Source organism: Pteropus alecto, unplaced genomic scaffold (genome assembly GCF_000325575.1).
Source record: "Pteropus alecto unplaced genomic scaffold, ASM32557v1 scaffold7, whole genome shotgun sequence".
Classification (NCBI taxonomy): Eukaryota; Metazoa; Chordata; class Mammalia; order Chiroptera; family Pteropodidae; genus Pteropus; species Pteropus alecto.
The window spans coordinates 32,684,642-32,699,991 of record NW_006494614.1 but is presented as its reverse complement, the minus strand read 5'-3'; the positions used below and the strand labels follow the sequence as shown (position 1 = coordinate 32,699,991).

At 35.6% G+C, this 15,350-nt stretch overlaps 1 protein-coding gene across 1 annotated transcript in view; it reads left to right on the top strand.

Annotated features, from left to right (window-relative positions):
- Positions 1–15,350, top strand: part of LRRC1 (leucine rich repeat containing 1) — a 118,340-nt gene that overhangs the window by 64,736 nt on the left and 38,254 nt on the right. The window contains exons 3-4 of the mRNA XM_006926431.3: positions 7,419–7,497; positions 10,871–10,960. Of these exons, the coding sequence (XP_006926493.1) occupies positions 7,419–7,497; positions 10,871–10,960 (169 nt within the window). The remainder of the gene's footprint in view (positions 1–7,418; positions 7,498–10,870; positions 10,961–15,350) is intronic.

Here is a 15,350-nt window from a genome sequence, read left to right as displayed (position 1 = left end):
TGATAGTTTCCATAAGAAGGAAAACCCAAGTGGGCTTTCTTGTAGGTCATTTCTTAAACATTTTCTCTTTATAGACCAGAAACACAAATGTAATTAAACTCTAATTGGGAAATTGTTCATTTTGAACAAGTCTTGAAGCAATTTATTGAATGTCGATGCCGAGTTTAGGGTCGGTTAGCAGTCTGATACCCATGTGCACACTTGAAAATGGCTGGATTCCTGTTTGAGTCATTCTCTGTCCCTGGATCTCTTTTCAGGACAGGTAGTGAGGTGGCTTTCTTTGTGTTGATACCATTTGTTTAAGCTATATTATTTTTTGTTTGTCTTTGATTTGGTTTAACGTCACTGATGTGGCACTGAGGTGCTTAGACAAAGATACATTTCTTTGTCTAAGATTGGATGCTAATAACAAGAGACTTAAAGACTCAGTTCTTTCTATACTGACAGAGTTCTTGACGATATTTTTTTCCCTCTGGTCTGAATAAATATTGGGGATGAGAAGAGGGCAGGGAAGCATATGCCCCAAACTCTATGTGTTGATATAAAAAGTGACCCACACTCAACAAAACCAGTCTGTACCAATGTGGGGAGGGGTTGCCTTCCTCTGCTCTCTTTTAGTCCTTTGCATTTGTGTGCTTTACTGAGTTATCATGTACATTATCTCATTCTATCTCTCAATAGCCCTGGTTGATGAGACAGTGAGAACTCAAACATCCCTTTTATGAGCAAATGGAGGCTCAGAGCAGTTGAAGTTTACCTAAGTTAAGTGAGGATGCTAGCTTGGAATCTATCTTCTGATTCCAGTCCAGAGCAATTTGTAAGTATCGCTAAATGCCTGCTAAGGGCCTGCACTGTGGTAAATACTGGGGAGACATTGAGGAACAATATAGATCTGATCCCTGAGCTGGTAGAGGATACATCTAGTGGGGAAGCAAGGTACTGAGTAAATTTCTATAGTAAATTTTATATGCCTTTGAGCAAAGTGCTTTAAAGAACTAACTATTGGGCACTATGTGAGGCCCAATCTATTTGAGGGGATTCAGGGAAGATTTAATTGAAATTTTATGACACCATATTGCCTGTTTGTTGGTAGTACTAATTACATTCTTTCTCTTCTTTTGTAGGAACTACATTAAGCAAGAAATGATTATGAAATGTTTTCATATTATGTACTTAATCAAATACTATACTTAATTTCTATACTAAGCCGTAATCCAAAATTGGTAAAGATTAGCCACACCACAGAATTAAACTTTAAAGTTTCTTCTTTGTTACTTTGATATTTTCAGTATGTTTTCTTGGACATAAAGTATTAGTTTGGCTTTGTTTAATCATAAGACTTAGGTAAAGAAAAAGTTTAAATATGTTGCAAGAGGTTGGATGGGATGGTGTACCTTCCCCTTGGCTCCCTTCCACTGAACTTCTGAAGATTGAGGGATGGCTTTATCCTTGTCTTTCACAAATGGCATATGTCTGTGGTTTGTAGCAGTAGTAGAGCACTTGTGTTGAGTTTTCTGGTTTCTCTTGACCTCACTCATTTTTAGAGACAACATAACTTTATGGCAAATAGTGCAGACCCTGGGGTGAGAAGGCCTAGGTTCAAATCCTGGCCCTCTCATTTAGTAGCTTGTAAACTTGGCTAGGCCCTTACCATCTGGTGCCTTAGTTCCTCATTCAGAGAATGGAAATAACGGTAACTTTCTTAGAGCTGTGAAGATTTAAATGAGTTAATTTGTGGTAAGTGCTTAGAATTACACCTGACCTTTAGTACATGCTCAGTAAGGCTCAGCTGTTGTCTGTCTTTTTTTTTTTTTTAATCAAATCTTAACTTAAAGGGTCCTCAGAATGCAATGAGACTGGAACCAAGAGAAGGAGAGTAGCCTACGCTTGGACTGCGTCCAGGCCCTTGACCTTGTTAGCATCTTGTACTGATTAAACTAGCATAGTTACCTTGCTGTGGGGATAGTAGTGCTGACGCAATAAGTGTAAATGATTATTTACATAGCTCTTGCCCTGTTTGTAATAATAAAATTTCAACTTACTAACTGTCCATATAATATGTCCTAAGGTTTAAAATGTTGTTATTCTTTGCGGTTTTACAAAAAGGCAAATTAATAGCTGGAGGTAATAATTTACTTTCTTTAAGCATTTCTAGTCACCTTTATCTTTCTATTTTCAAGCACTATTAATTAGTTAATCTTAGAGAATAGCCACAAAAATATGTAAGGCTTGTTTTCTTAGCATTTCATGGTACTCTCAATGGAGAGAACCTACTGTTATAACGTGTTAATATCAGATAGATCTTGAACCCACGAGAAGAGATAACTCTTTATAAAGAATAAGAATAAATGCCAGTGAGTAGTTAATTTATTTGGGAAGGATTTATTGTGCTATGATCCTACATGAAGCAGGCTGGCTGTGCACAGCCTTGCATGAAAGGAAGTGCCCCGGAAGTTTCTGAACCCACACATACTTAGAAGAACCCGAGAGGTCACTTCGTCCAGTCTGTCTCCATTATAGTAGTGGCCCTAAAATGATGATAGCTTTTGAGGAACGGGCGTGGTCCACTTGGAGAATTCTGGGCACAAAGGAAGAAGATAGCCCTGATTCCCTATAAAAGAATGTAAACCAAGCCTTTGTGTTACTTTGCGGGGGTAGGGGTAAAGGAGGGTGGAATTTCAGCTTGATGTGTTTATTAAACATGGATGCCAAGAAATGAGTGCCAGGAAGGGCAGGGAATGTTATTCTTTTAAATCACTTTTTGAATGACAGTATCTGTAGTGAAAGCTACATTGTATCTCAGAAGGCTTTGGGCTAGTTGTCGTCTACCTGGTGGTGGTGAAAAAGAGTTTTGCACTGACGTAGTTTAGGGCCGATTATCTATCTCTTTCTGGGATACTGGCTGTAATAATGGTTATATTGGTAAACTACTGATTTGATACTTTTATTTTTGTAGTACAACTGTGTCTCCCTAATTCAAAGCAATTCTGATTCAGAAATAATGATAGCTTAGAGTGGGTCTAAATTAAAGGCTATCTTAAGAAAGTTATAGGGAAAAGATTACTTAATTTTACAATCATTCTCAGACATTTTGTAAATACGAATTTTATGCTTTTATTCTTGGACATACTTGAGACAAAACCAGTTTTAATTAATGAAAATTATGATTAAAAAATTTTTTTTTCACCTTATGTAGAAGCTTGAAATAAGCTGAATGTTAGCACGTAGACGTTTTGGGGTACAACCCTTAATAACTAGATGAAAAATATAAATTATTTCTAATGTTTATATGTAAATAGGTACTTATTCAGGGCTTAATCATTGTATAATTATAATTTATGATATAATATATAGCATATAATTTACTATATGTTATATGTTATATATATTTATTATGTTATTATAATTAATATGACAGCAAAAGCCTCTAAATCCTCTCATCTCTATTAATAACGCTACTCTTCTTTAAATTATTTGGCCTTGAATGGAAAACAGTGGTCCTCTCTAGTGCTCCCTCACCCAATATTAACAAAAGAGGTCAAATAGAGTGTGCCATGTGCTTTAATTTGTACTACTCTCCTTTATTCTTACGATGACCCCTAAGCCAGGGGTATGATTATCTCCTTTTTTATAGAGGAGGAAACTCCTTGTCTGTTAAATTCAGTGTAAACAGCTCAACTTGGGTTTTGGTAATCTGCTATTGAGATCTTTCTAGCCTTCTCCCCAGATACTCCCATACTGACATCTTAAAGCTCAGGCAAACTATATTGTCATTCCTCAGGGCACACTTTTTTCCTCACTTTGCATCCAGTGTCACATTCATGCCTATCCTTCTCCTCTGCTCTTATTTATTTGGTTTTAAAGCGTAAGTGTCCTTTGTTTAGTTTTGTCTCTTCTCTGAGCTTCTGTAGCACTTTAGATATGAGATATATATATATATATAATATATTTGGTGCCTTAGTTCCTCATGATATATGATATATATATATATCATAAGCTATATATAATATATATATATATATATACATGTATATATATATATATATTTATCAATGATCCATTTTTCAGGATAACGATATCCAGATGATTGGGGCCTAAAATTGGTTGATGATAATTGGGGTGGACAGGAAAAGACGGCTCAGAAAAATAAAGAATATGAGAAGGATTTGGAAATTGGATGTTAAGTGGTAAGAGAGAAAGAGCAGGAGAAAAGATTCAAATTACAATTTTTTAAAATGAAGTAGGTAGTCAGCTTAGGCCTCATTGAGAAGGCGTTGTGTGTGTATGTGTGTGTGCGTGCGCGCGTTTATATATTTAGTCTTAATCCTCAATTTGTCCTGAGCAAAACATTTGGAAATCAATTAAAGGGGATTTCAGCTGCCAGTAGCCTACAAGCTTTATACTATCTCTTTCTTGTAAGAGACCTGGGACTAAGCAGTTTTCTTACTGGTAAAATGAAGATAATACCTATCTTCTAAGAGTATTTCATGACTTAAAATACTGTGTCAACTTTGGGGAAATAGCCAGAGATAAGAACAATATGGTCATTCTTCCAAATGAGCTTGGAGGTTAGTGAGGGAGATGAACTGTCACCAAATAGCTATTAATTAAAAGTGTAGCAGATCTCACAAAGGTGAAACCCGAGGAACTTGAGAACAGGAGAATCCAACCTAATCTTGGGGACTAAGGAAAGTGTGCCCAAGGATGTGACATTTTAGCTGGGTCTTCAAGGGTAGGTAGATATTCCCCTTCCTCAGTTTTCTATTCTGATATCCTTAGTAACCTAAGGCAAACCAGTAATTAGGACTCTTCAAACCATACAGTTGCCTTCATTGTCTAAAGCTCTTATTTTTCCAGGCAAATGCATTCTTTTTAGTTAAGTTAGGAACATGCATATGGTGGAAAGAAATGGTCTTTGGTCAGGAGACCTATCTTCTATTTACTGATCTGCTCCTTCTTCTATATATACTATTAGGTTAGCCTAAGGAGGGATTTCCTTCCTTTCCTATAAACCAAACCTCTTGATCAGCTCTGTCTGGATTGAGTGTTCTCTGGCAGTTGCCTCTGTTATCCTCAGATCTGCAAACTCCAGACCAGCCACAAGCAAAGTTTCTTAGAGCCACTATTCACCTCTTTCCTTGGTAGGCCCATCTTCCCAAGTTTCAGTGATGTTTCTGATGCTCTGAGAGATATTAAAGACTTCTACCTAATTGACACGCCTATCTTCTTTTTCTGCTTCCTTGCTCTTTTTCTTGAATAGAGCAGCAAGCTGCTCTAAAACTTGTATTTTAGTGTCCTCCTTGAACTTCTTTGGTACTTGTGAGGTGATAGGTGCAGCACTTGCACCTCTCTTCTCAGTCTTATAAAAACTGCTCATGAAGACCCGAAGTAGTGGCAGAAGACGGACTGTCATGGAGTGCACAGGCCAACCAGAACCCTTCAGACCAAGGCAAAGTGCGGCATGTCATCGCCTCAATTTCCTGGGTAGACAGCAGTGCTAATCCTGTAATGGATTCATGTACGTTCGTTCATTTTTAAGCATTATAATGCCATAACATCAGTGTGAAATAGGCCTAAGATAATGGACACACCACTTCATCTTTCTGAGCTTTAATGTCCATTTTATAGTTATTTATAAATTAAAATAATTTATATCGAGATTAAATAAGGTAATGTATGTAAAGGGTCTACCACTATATTTGGACCTCAGGGCTCATAAATGTTTGCGTGTCTTAATCCATTCCAGATCAACTGTGGACAAGATATTTTATGTGTGTAAGATACACATACACACACACATACACACACACATACATACATACATGCATACACATACATACATACATATACACACATATATATAATATTTATGAAACTAGTGTTTGTTCTTCACTACCTTATATGATCATGCAAGGCAGAGAATAGTGTGAGGAGAATGTCACCACAAGTCTAAATGTGAACTAAAAGCTTTTATGTAGTTTCTGATTACTTTGAGGTTGTTGGACCAGGGCATTCATTTTTTCCTTTGTTTTTCCCTTCTCACTGCCACCCCCAATTTAGAAATATTAGGTATGTTTTGGCTCAGCTTGCATTTGTTGAACTGGTGGAAGAAACAGCATGGGCCCAAGAGAACCTTTTCTATTTTAGCCCTTCTTAATGTTAACGTGCCCAAAATAAATGTATTCTTGAAATTAAATGTTATAAACTAACCTTTTCAAGCCCTAAAAGCTATAACCTCAGCTTTGTACAAAGAGAAAGAGGAATTTAAGAAAACAATTTTGGTTGTTTCAAAATCACAATCTTTTGTTGCCAGTGAACATGGGGGAAATATCCAGCTTCAGCAGTAATAAAAAGAATATAAAACAAAATGTTGCCAGAATGTTTTACCAATAACTCTGACAGTTTTTCTAATGTAAGAGAAAGAGAGGAGAGGGAGAGATGTTGAATTGGGCACTTTGTACTGGCTGATGGAAGTATAAACATGTATAATTTGCCCCCCTGTGAAGCAATTTAACGGTATTTATCAAGTGCTATGGAGATGTTAATGCCTTTGACGCAGTAATTACACTTCTGGGAGCTTAGCCTAAAGAAATAATCAGAAATGGACAAAATATAATTATAACATCAGGAACTAAAAACAACCTAAATGTCCAACAACGGGGGATTGATTAAATGAAGTATGAAAATATGTTCAGTGGGCTGGATCTTCTGCTCTTAAGAATAGCAAACTATTTGGAAAAATAATGATTTGGAAAAAGTTTGTAAAGTAATGTAAAGTGGAAAAACTCTGATCAGCATGAACCTCATATTTTGAAATAGAATTTGTACACACACTGTGTATGTGTGTGAGAGAGAGAGAGAAAGAGAGAGAGCACGAGCGCGCACGCGCGCGCGAATGAGAATGACAACACAATGAAAAAAACACATCAGAATAAAACATTATCTCTGGGTGATGAGATTGTTGGTAGGTTCTGTGTTTTGTGTTTTTTTGTTTTTTGTTTTTGTTTTGGGTTTTTTTTGGACTTCTCTGTATTTTCCAAATTGTTATGTTTATAACTGGAAGAAAATCTATAATTTAAAAGTGCATTCTTTGGACTCCTTTGTACCGATATAGCCATATGAAAACATAAAGGGAAAAAAGCCTAATGAGAATCAGTGACTTTGGATAGGGTGATGGGACTTGGTATTTGTTGTTGTTTTGAATATTTTCCTTTAATGGGCTTCTGTTAAGAGCACATTGTCTTCTATTAGGAAAGCAAATATAAGATATAGAAAAACGCTTTAGAAATCCATGCCACATTTGAATAGAGGTTGTGATTTCCATTTATTCTCTGTGACTGTGGTCCATTTTGAGGACGATGAAAACTTGACAATGGTGGTAAATGCTAGACTTTTTTTTTTTTTTTTTCCTCCTACAGATATTCCTGAAATTCCAGAAAGCATCTCATTCTGTAAAGCACTACAGATAGCAGACTTCAGTGGAAACCCACTGACAAGGTAAACTTTCTGCTTGTTTTTCTGTCTGTGTACTCAGGATATTTTGTTGTTGTTGAGAACCAAGCAAGGAACCCAACCAGGTCACCCATCCTGAAGGTACATATATAAATTGCTGTCTTTATCAAGGATGGTTGACCTTCACAGATATTTATTTATAAGTAGCACTGTACAATTGAAAGGCACACTGTGCTATTGATAGAACATTAAAAAGATGTTATTAAGGGATAAGAAGAGAGGCACAATGGACTATACAATACAGGAGTGACGAGTGCATTTCTGAAGCAATATGAAGAATTGGGGTAGTTATAATTCCCTTATTGATGCATCTTGTCTTGTGGGATAAGACTGAGTTCTCAACTCCCATAGAGCTTACCCCATAATTATCCAAGGAGAAGTCTTATTAGAGATGTTTCTTCCACTCCAAGAATGAAACATATTTAACATCTCTTCTTTCCTCTAACTCTTCTTTTAAAAAACAAAAAACAAATTAAAAAAACCCTCCACTGACATGATTATTTCCTTACTTTGGCAATAGCTGTGAGGATTGCTTTGGGTTTATCTCTCTAAATAAAGTCACCTGTCACTGTTTTACTGCCGAGTCCAGCTTTGCCCTTCCTAGTATGACACTACACGCTGCCTGGGCATAGCTGAATGGTATTATTGTGAGCCCCTCCCTGTGGTTCCCAGCTCAGTCTTGGGCCCACTGACCACTGCCTTCCAAGCTTCTGTATGCCCACACAGCAATGCATAGACAGCACTAGAGAGAGTGTGTTCCAGAAGTTTCTCTGGGCCAGGTAGATCCATTTCTAAAATTTTTAAGACTATGTGAACATCAGGAGAAAGATACTCTTCCCTTCTCTTCCCTTTTCACTACCTTTTTTTTTTTAAATATAAGAAAATAAAGACTAAATTAAAATTTAGGATTCATCTCACCCATTTCAAAATTGCTTGGGGCTTCTTGGGTATGAAGTGCTGGAGGAATACCCTGTTTAATTTTGTTTTTCTTCGTATTTGCTTATTCTCAAGAAGTAAATATGTTTTTAAAAATATTCCTTTTCTCTTGAATTTTAGTGGTTAATGACAAAAATAGTGATCTAGTAATCTTCAACTTAATAGCTTTCTAACTCACTACGATCCTCAAGTCTATGCACTTTCTTAACCATCTTTCATACAGTTGTCCTTCAAGCTTTTCAGTAGCTCCTTTTCCTCTAAGATGAAGTGTAAGCTGCTTGATGTGCAATGCAAGCCTCACACACCCCCTATTCGACTTTGGTCTGTCTTTCCACCTTCATTGCCCTCAGTTGCCTGTGTCAGATGTCATACTCTGCTGTAATAAGGTGCTCATAGGTTGTTCATTTCACACCTTCCTCTCTTTGATGATGCCAACTCTTTTCACTCTTTTTTAAGGTACAGCTCTAGCATCACATGTCTTGATTAATCCCCATGGTCCCCTCCTCCTCTGGTCTTCTATCGTACTCTGTGCATAGTTATTTCATAACACTTGAAATTTACATTTAAGTTATTGCTTTGACCAAAACTCCCCAACTAGACTGTTAACTTGTATTCCTCTATTATTTATTGTTGTATCTCCAGCCCTACTATAATTTCTGGAATGGAGTAAGCACTCAGTAAATGTTGAACTCAACTAAGCTGTTTATCCTTAAGGCGGCTAGTAGAGTTAGCCGGGAAATAGTCATTACGTTGCCTATGAGTTTTTTTTAACCATTCAGTTGCTTAATCCCCTTTTTCACTTCTTAGTTTTCTTTTTATAATGTCTGCCAACGTACGATTTTACCATCGTCTCAAAACTCTCTCACCTAGAACACACCCACATTATATGAGGATTTACTGGGTTTTACCTGGCTTCATATTTGGCAGGTTTCTTAAAGTAAATCCTTTTTAACTTGGCAGGTGCACTGTTTTAAGAATTAAGACAATATCTATGAGTTGAAAGGACCTTAAAAATTATTTAGCTTGGCCTACTTATTTTATGACTGAAGAAACTGAAGCTCAAACAAGTTAAATGACCTTTCCGGATCATGCTGCCTCTGAGCAGCATCAGACTGGGATTCCTTTCTCCTAACATGAAGTGTGTGCTTCCTCAACACTTCATACTAGTTTGGTTCCTAATGTTAAAAGCCAGTAAAAAGCAAATTGGCCATTTAAAAATACATTTTTAAAAATATTTAAGATAATTTTAGCCAGTTTTAAAATTATAAAATGATATATACTTTCCAGTAAAAACAGGCAGAAAAGATAAGTTGCATCTTTTTAATTATAAATAAAATTTACCTCTATTACCCTATGGAAGAGGTTTTACCTTTGTAAAAACCATTACTAAGAGTATATTTCAATGATTATGAAAATTCTCATTAATATTGTCATCTTTCAGGGCCTGGATTTTGTTTTGAAGTTTGGAATTATCAATATTAAATGTCAAACAGTACCTTAGGATTTGTTTTTTTTAAAAAGGAACTCGGAAAAAGGGAAGAAATGGAAGACTCTAGAGACTATTATTAAAAGAAAAAGTCCTCTCCCGACCAGCCCAAAAATGAGTTATGTGTTCTGTTGTTTATATTAGCAGATTTATAAGGACCTTCAACATTTCAGATGCAGTGAGATCTTTTTGCCTTTGGTTATTTTTTTTTTTTCTTCCTTAAATACTGGTAACCATAGAAATACTGAAAATAAACTTTCTTTGTAAGTTTTTAAATAATTTATTTTGAAAATTTGCTATTCAGTAGTTTAAGGGAAGTATAAAAAAAGTCTTTGTGTAGAATATAGTGAAACATATAATTATCTCAAGTGATTGGCATGTTACATCAAATTTAAAAAAATATTAAGAAAGTAGCAATTGACTGTCAGCTGATCAATTCTAAGTAATCTATAGCTTTGCTCTGGGTATTATGTAGGAAGAAAAAATTTATTGAGCAGCTGTCTTGTTTTATTATAATCTTATGGGCTAAAATTTCTCTTTATTTTCTGCTAATCAATGAAGTATTTTCACTCTTAGGCACTTTTAGCTGCAGCGACTGTCATTTTCTTTCACAGAGCACTAAGTATTATCTCAACATTTTTTCCCCCTTTATTCTTAGAACTTGCATATTTCTCCTCTTTAATTATTTTTGGATCACCCTATCAACAAGTATTGATCATACCCCTGTACTTCTAGGTAGACCAAATCTTTGGGTTTTTCTCTTTATAAGTGTATGATATATAGGAAGACAACGCAAACATGTAGTTTATAAGATATATAATGTAGTTTTAGGGAGTTATTTCAATTAGCATATACAAGAAATCATTATAATTATCTTTCGTATACACTATGTATGTACTTTTATTTTTCAGTTAACAATATATCTTTTCATTTTAGGTTACCAGAAAGCTTTCCTGAGTTACAGAACTTGACATGTCTTTCTGTAAATGACATCTCATTGCAGTCCCTACCTGAAAATATTGGCAAGTAAGTTTTCATGTCAGGTTTGTATATATCAGGGGGAAAGGGCATATATATCATCTGCTCCATCCTTCTGTCCTTGTATGGCTCTTATTTTTCTACTCAGAAGGCTGTTTACTCAATCGTCAGTAGCACCCTCAAGAAAGATCATAACTAGACTCCTGAGTCTTTACATGCAATAGCCTCTAAATTTTAATGGTTAAAAAAGATGTTGCAAACACATAGCGTAAATATTATATATGCCTTACCATTAAAGTATACAGCTGAAACTTACTGGTTTTCGTTAACCAGTGTCACCATAAAAAAATAAATTAATTAAAAAAAGGATGTCACTACTTGTTACTGGTAAAAAAACCTAATTTGTTTGGAAGTTCTCTTTAAACTGATGGATTCCAAAGTATTTAATTTAAGCAAAATAGCATGTGTTATACAGGTGGTTAGTAAATAACCACTCTTAGTTAACCAGTGTCACCATAAAAAAATAAATTAATTAAAAAAAGGATGTCACTACTTGTTACTGGTAAAAAAAACCTAATTTGTTTGGAAGTTCTCTTTAAACTGATGGATTCCAAAGTATTTAATTTAAGCAAAATAGCATGTGTTATACAGGTGGTTAGTAAATAACCACTCTTAGTAATTTTAAACCATGCTAGAGAAGAGAACCAATGAAGGACTCCACTGAAAACTTAGAGTACCTGACCTGAAAATAACAGCTGTGTCTGCCAGTGTTTGTGCGCAGTAGACTTGAGAATAGAGAGTAAGGATGGTGTGTTTGGAGAGCAGGCACGGAATTGGGAGAGGGGTGGAATGGGATGGGCACATTTCCATGTTGCTGACTTATAAATCTGGGAGGACAGCCATGGCAAGAAATAAAATCCTTTGAAATATATGTTGGTGAATAAATGGTTCTGTTATGCGTTCTCAGAGATTAATTAATTGAATTAGCAGATCTTTTTCATACCTCCAAGACATACAGTGGCTTAAATCAGACCGGCGCCTCATGCTTCACCACCTAAAAGCCCAGAGAGGCTGGCCTAACCTCCTGGGCCTGTGTTCACTGGTATCATAAAGGGTTTCCCTTGTGTTTACCTGTTCTGCCTAAGTTCTAAGACAAAACAGACACTTGCTTTTCAGACCTACGGTGTATCTGATAGATACACTGTCTATTCTGCAAAGTTTCTCCTTCCAGAGATCTCCAGAAGTTTTTAACTGTCAACATTGCCCCCTCATTTCTCTCCTGTGTAGGCAGAACACAACTGGCTATGTTTCAGTCAGCAAGTCCATGTTTTTTCTGAGGTGCACACTGATTTTTTACCATTATGTCAGTAAACTTGCTGATTAAGAATTGTGCCCTTTAGCTCTTAGGAGAGGAAGGGGACAAGAAGCCTCCAGCTCACTCTGAGTTTATGGTATCAATTGCAGAGGAAACAACAGTGTTTTACTGTGGATTTCATGCACTTACACTTCATTTTTGCTGTGTCAAGTTTTATATGCTTTTAATTAATGTAATAATCATTTAAATACCTAAACTGATGCTGTCTTCCTCTTGCTCCTCTGGGTCTCTGGAATATAATTCCCTTGTACCCTTCCTCCCATTCTTTCTCAACTAATCACTGCCCTTTTCATCCCGTGGTTCATTTCTTTTTAAAAAGTTTTAATGTTTTGAGAGAAAATGTGTTTTCATTAAATCAGATTGCCCCTCTCACTCCCTACTGTTTTGTTTCACTGGAAATGTTATTTAACAATCATTTTACAACAAATTACAATATTTTTTATTTTATCTTCTCTGTTAATATCTGTACCTATTTTTGTCAATGTTCAGGATTTTTCATGTATCTTCATTTTCTATCAATAATAAGGATAGTGGGTTTTGGGTATGTTTTGATTTAATCAGCTTGTATGACTATTATGGCCTTATGTATACTGATTGTAAAATAATGCCACTTTGAGCTTGAACACTAGTAAATAATAACCCAGGAAGTAAGAATATACTAATAAGACTATAACTAATTCTGTTAGGTTAATTTGTGGAATTAAAGGAACTAGAGAGTTTCCTCTTCTTAGTGATTAATAATTTTTGTTATAGCAAGAAACTATGACTTCTACCTGCTGGATTGAAGATGTATGCATGCGAAAGCAACAGCCTGTTTGCACTTAGTAGAAACAAAGAACGGACTTCTCTTTGGAGAAGATTAGACACCTCTAGTGTTCTAGACCATGCTGAAAAGATACTTGAAAATTGAAATGGTGAATTGTTGAGGAAATCTTATATATGCATAAGTATATTACATTTAAGCAAATTATTATTTGAAACTTAACTTCCCTCTTAGAAAAGATTCTTCAGTTTCCCAAAGGATTCCCAAATAGTTTTTCTTTAGAATATTTAACCACATATTTAGTAGCAAAACAACTTTTTAACAGATAGTATGGTTTTGTAAATAAGGTGCAAATATTTGATATTCTAAAAAATTCGAAAAGACATGAAATGGCCACTTGAATGATTGATACTTACTGTTCTTTGTGGATTCTGAAGTGGAGTTTTTGCAAAAATTGACCCTGCTCATTTGATCAAATGAGTTTCAGTGTGGGCCTTTTAGCTTCTAGCAGAGTAGGTAGCATTAATCAGGAAAGCTGTGGATATCTCAAACACTCTGGCACCCTCAGGATGGGCAAAGAATGTCCAGCCTGGAGAAGAGAGCCAAACCTTTAGGTAGGACACACTTGCAGCACCTTGAAGCTGGGACACCTGCCAGCATCTGTCCCATCGTGTGTTTGATTTGCCCACAGTCAGTTCATCTGAAGAGTGTTTCAGAATTGATGGCGGAGTTGGGACTGGAGTACAGCTCTCCTGGTCCCAGTCCCATGTGTTTGCACTACTACCCCCACCATCACCATAAGACAGTTCCTAAGACCTTTAAGGGCTTAATAACTTTTCCTTACTGTCCCTAGAGATACCTAGTAGTTTGATTTATTAAGTAGTTAGGGCTAAACAACTTGATGGTAATTATTTTTGTTCTAACAACCACATAGCTGTTTGAAAAAAGTAACACACACAGATTGAAAGAATAAATATTTTTATTTCATTCTTAAGTATCCCCAGTTTACTATGGGATGTGGGTACCTGTTGACTACAACTCAGCTTTTTAAACTACCTCTTTTCCTTTTCTATATTGATTTTTCACCTGGTACTACCTTTTATCACAGCAATCACTGAAAACCCAACTTGCAAAGATAAGAAGTCCTTAAAAGGGATGTAGTGCTAGATAATGTAAAATTGAATTACTTGAGCTAGTAGTTTTCATGGTGTCTGACAGACTTTGAGTATTGCTGTGTCTCTTTCAGATGTAAAATATTCTGTGGTGCTCCTGTAGGCTTGCTGCAGCTTCCCTGGATGCCTCAGTGCAAAATAGCCACACATGTCACTATCTTGAATACTTGAGTGCACACATACTATTATGAATACTTGGGTGTGTACTGGAAGGTTGCACTGGTTGTTGTGCTTTCAGGGCACTGAAAAGTGTTGCGTTCACATCTTGTACTAGCTACACACCAGGCAACCATGAGTATGGTCACTTGATAAAGCAAGTTTCTCAAATAATAGAATCTGTATAATACTTTGTAATGAGATGAGGAATGATTATGAAATATTTTGAACCACACAGAGGAATACTGCCTACCGTCATGCAGAATCACATGTTTTTCTTTTACTAAAAGTGTCCCAAATTTGCTGACCCTTTTCTCTAATGGCATATCAGCACCTTAGTCCTTCAAAGTAAAGGTGATATTTAAAGCTAAGAAACTAACTCAACTTTAGTGGAATTTTTAAACCTTTTGTTAAAAATACAAAAATATAATACCTTCTTATTAGACTTCATGAACAAGTGAATGTCAAGGAAGAAGGTAGTTTATCAGCTGTATTCCGGCAAAGACCTTTCCATAATCGGAGGAAATTTTTTAAAAATTAGTACAATGATTTAATAAATGCAGGTGATGATGCAGTTCTTTTGGATCAGTGCAACTTTATGAAGTATCTTTTTCATCTATTATAGCCATTAAAGCAAGTATCAGAAACAATTTAGAAACAATTGTTTTATCTCCAAATTTAAAACAAAAAAGATTTAATACATAATACAGTATTTTCAGTCCTATTGCTCTCACTAATGAGTCAAAAAGATTTTTGGATCTTGAATAAAATATTTTAAAAACTTTTTTTGTTTTATCTATTTAAAATTTTTGACTATAATTTATAATGTATACAATATATTGGTACATAGTACATTTATGTATTTTAAAAATAAATATAAGGATTTATATATTCAGAATATAAGAGTATGAAGGTCATACTCTTAAATGTGTGGGGAATCACCATTCTAGAATAGCATGTTTGGGAGTCAGT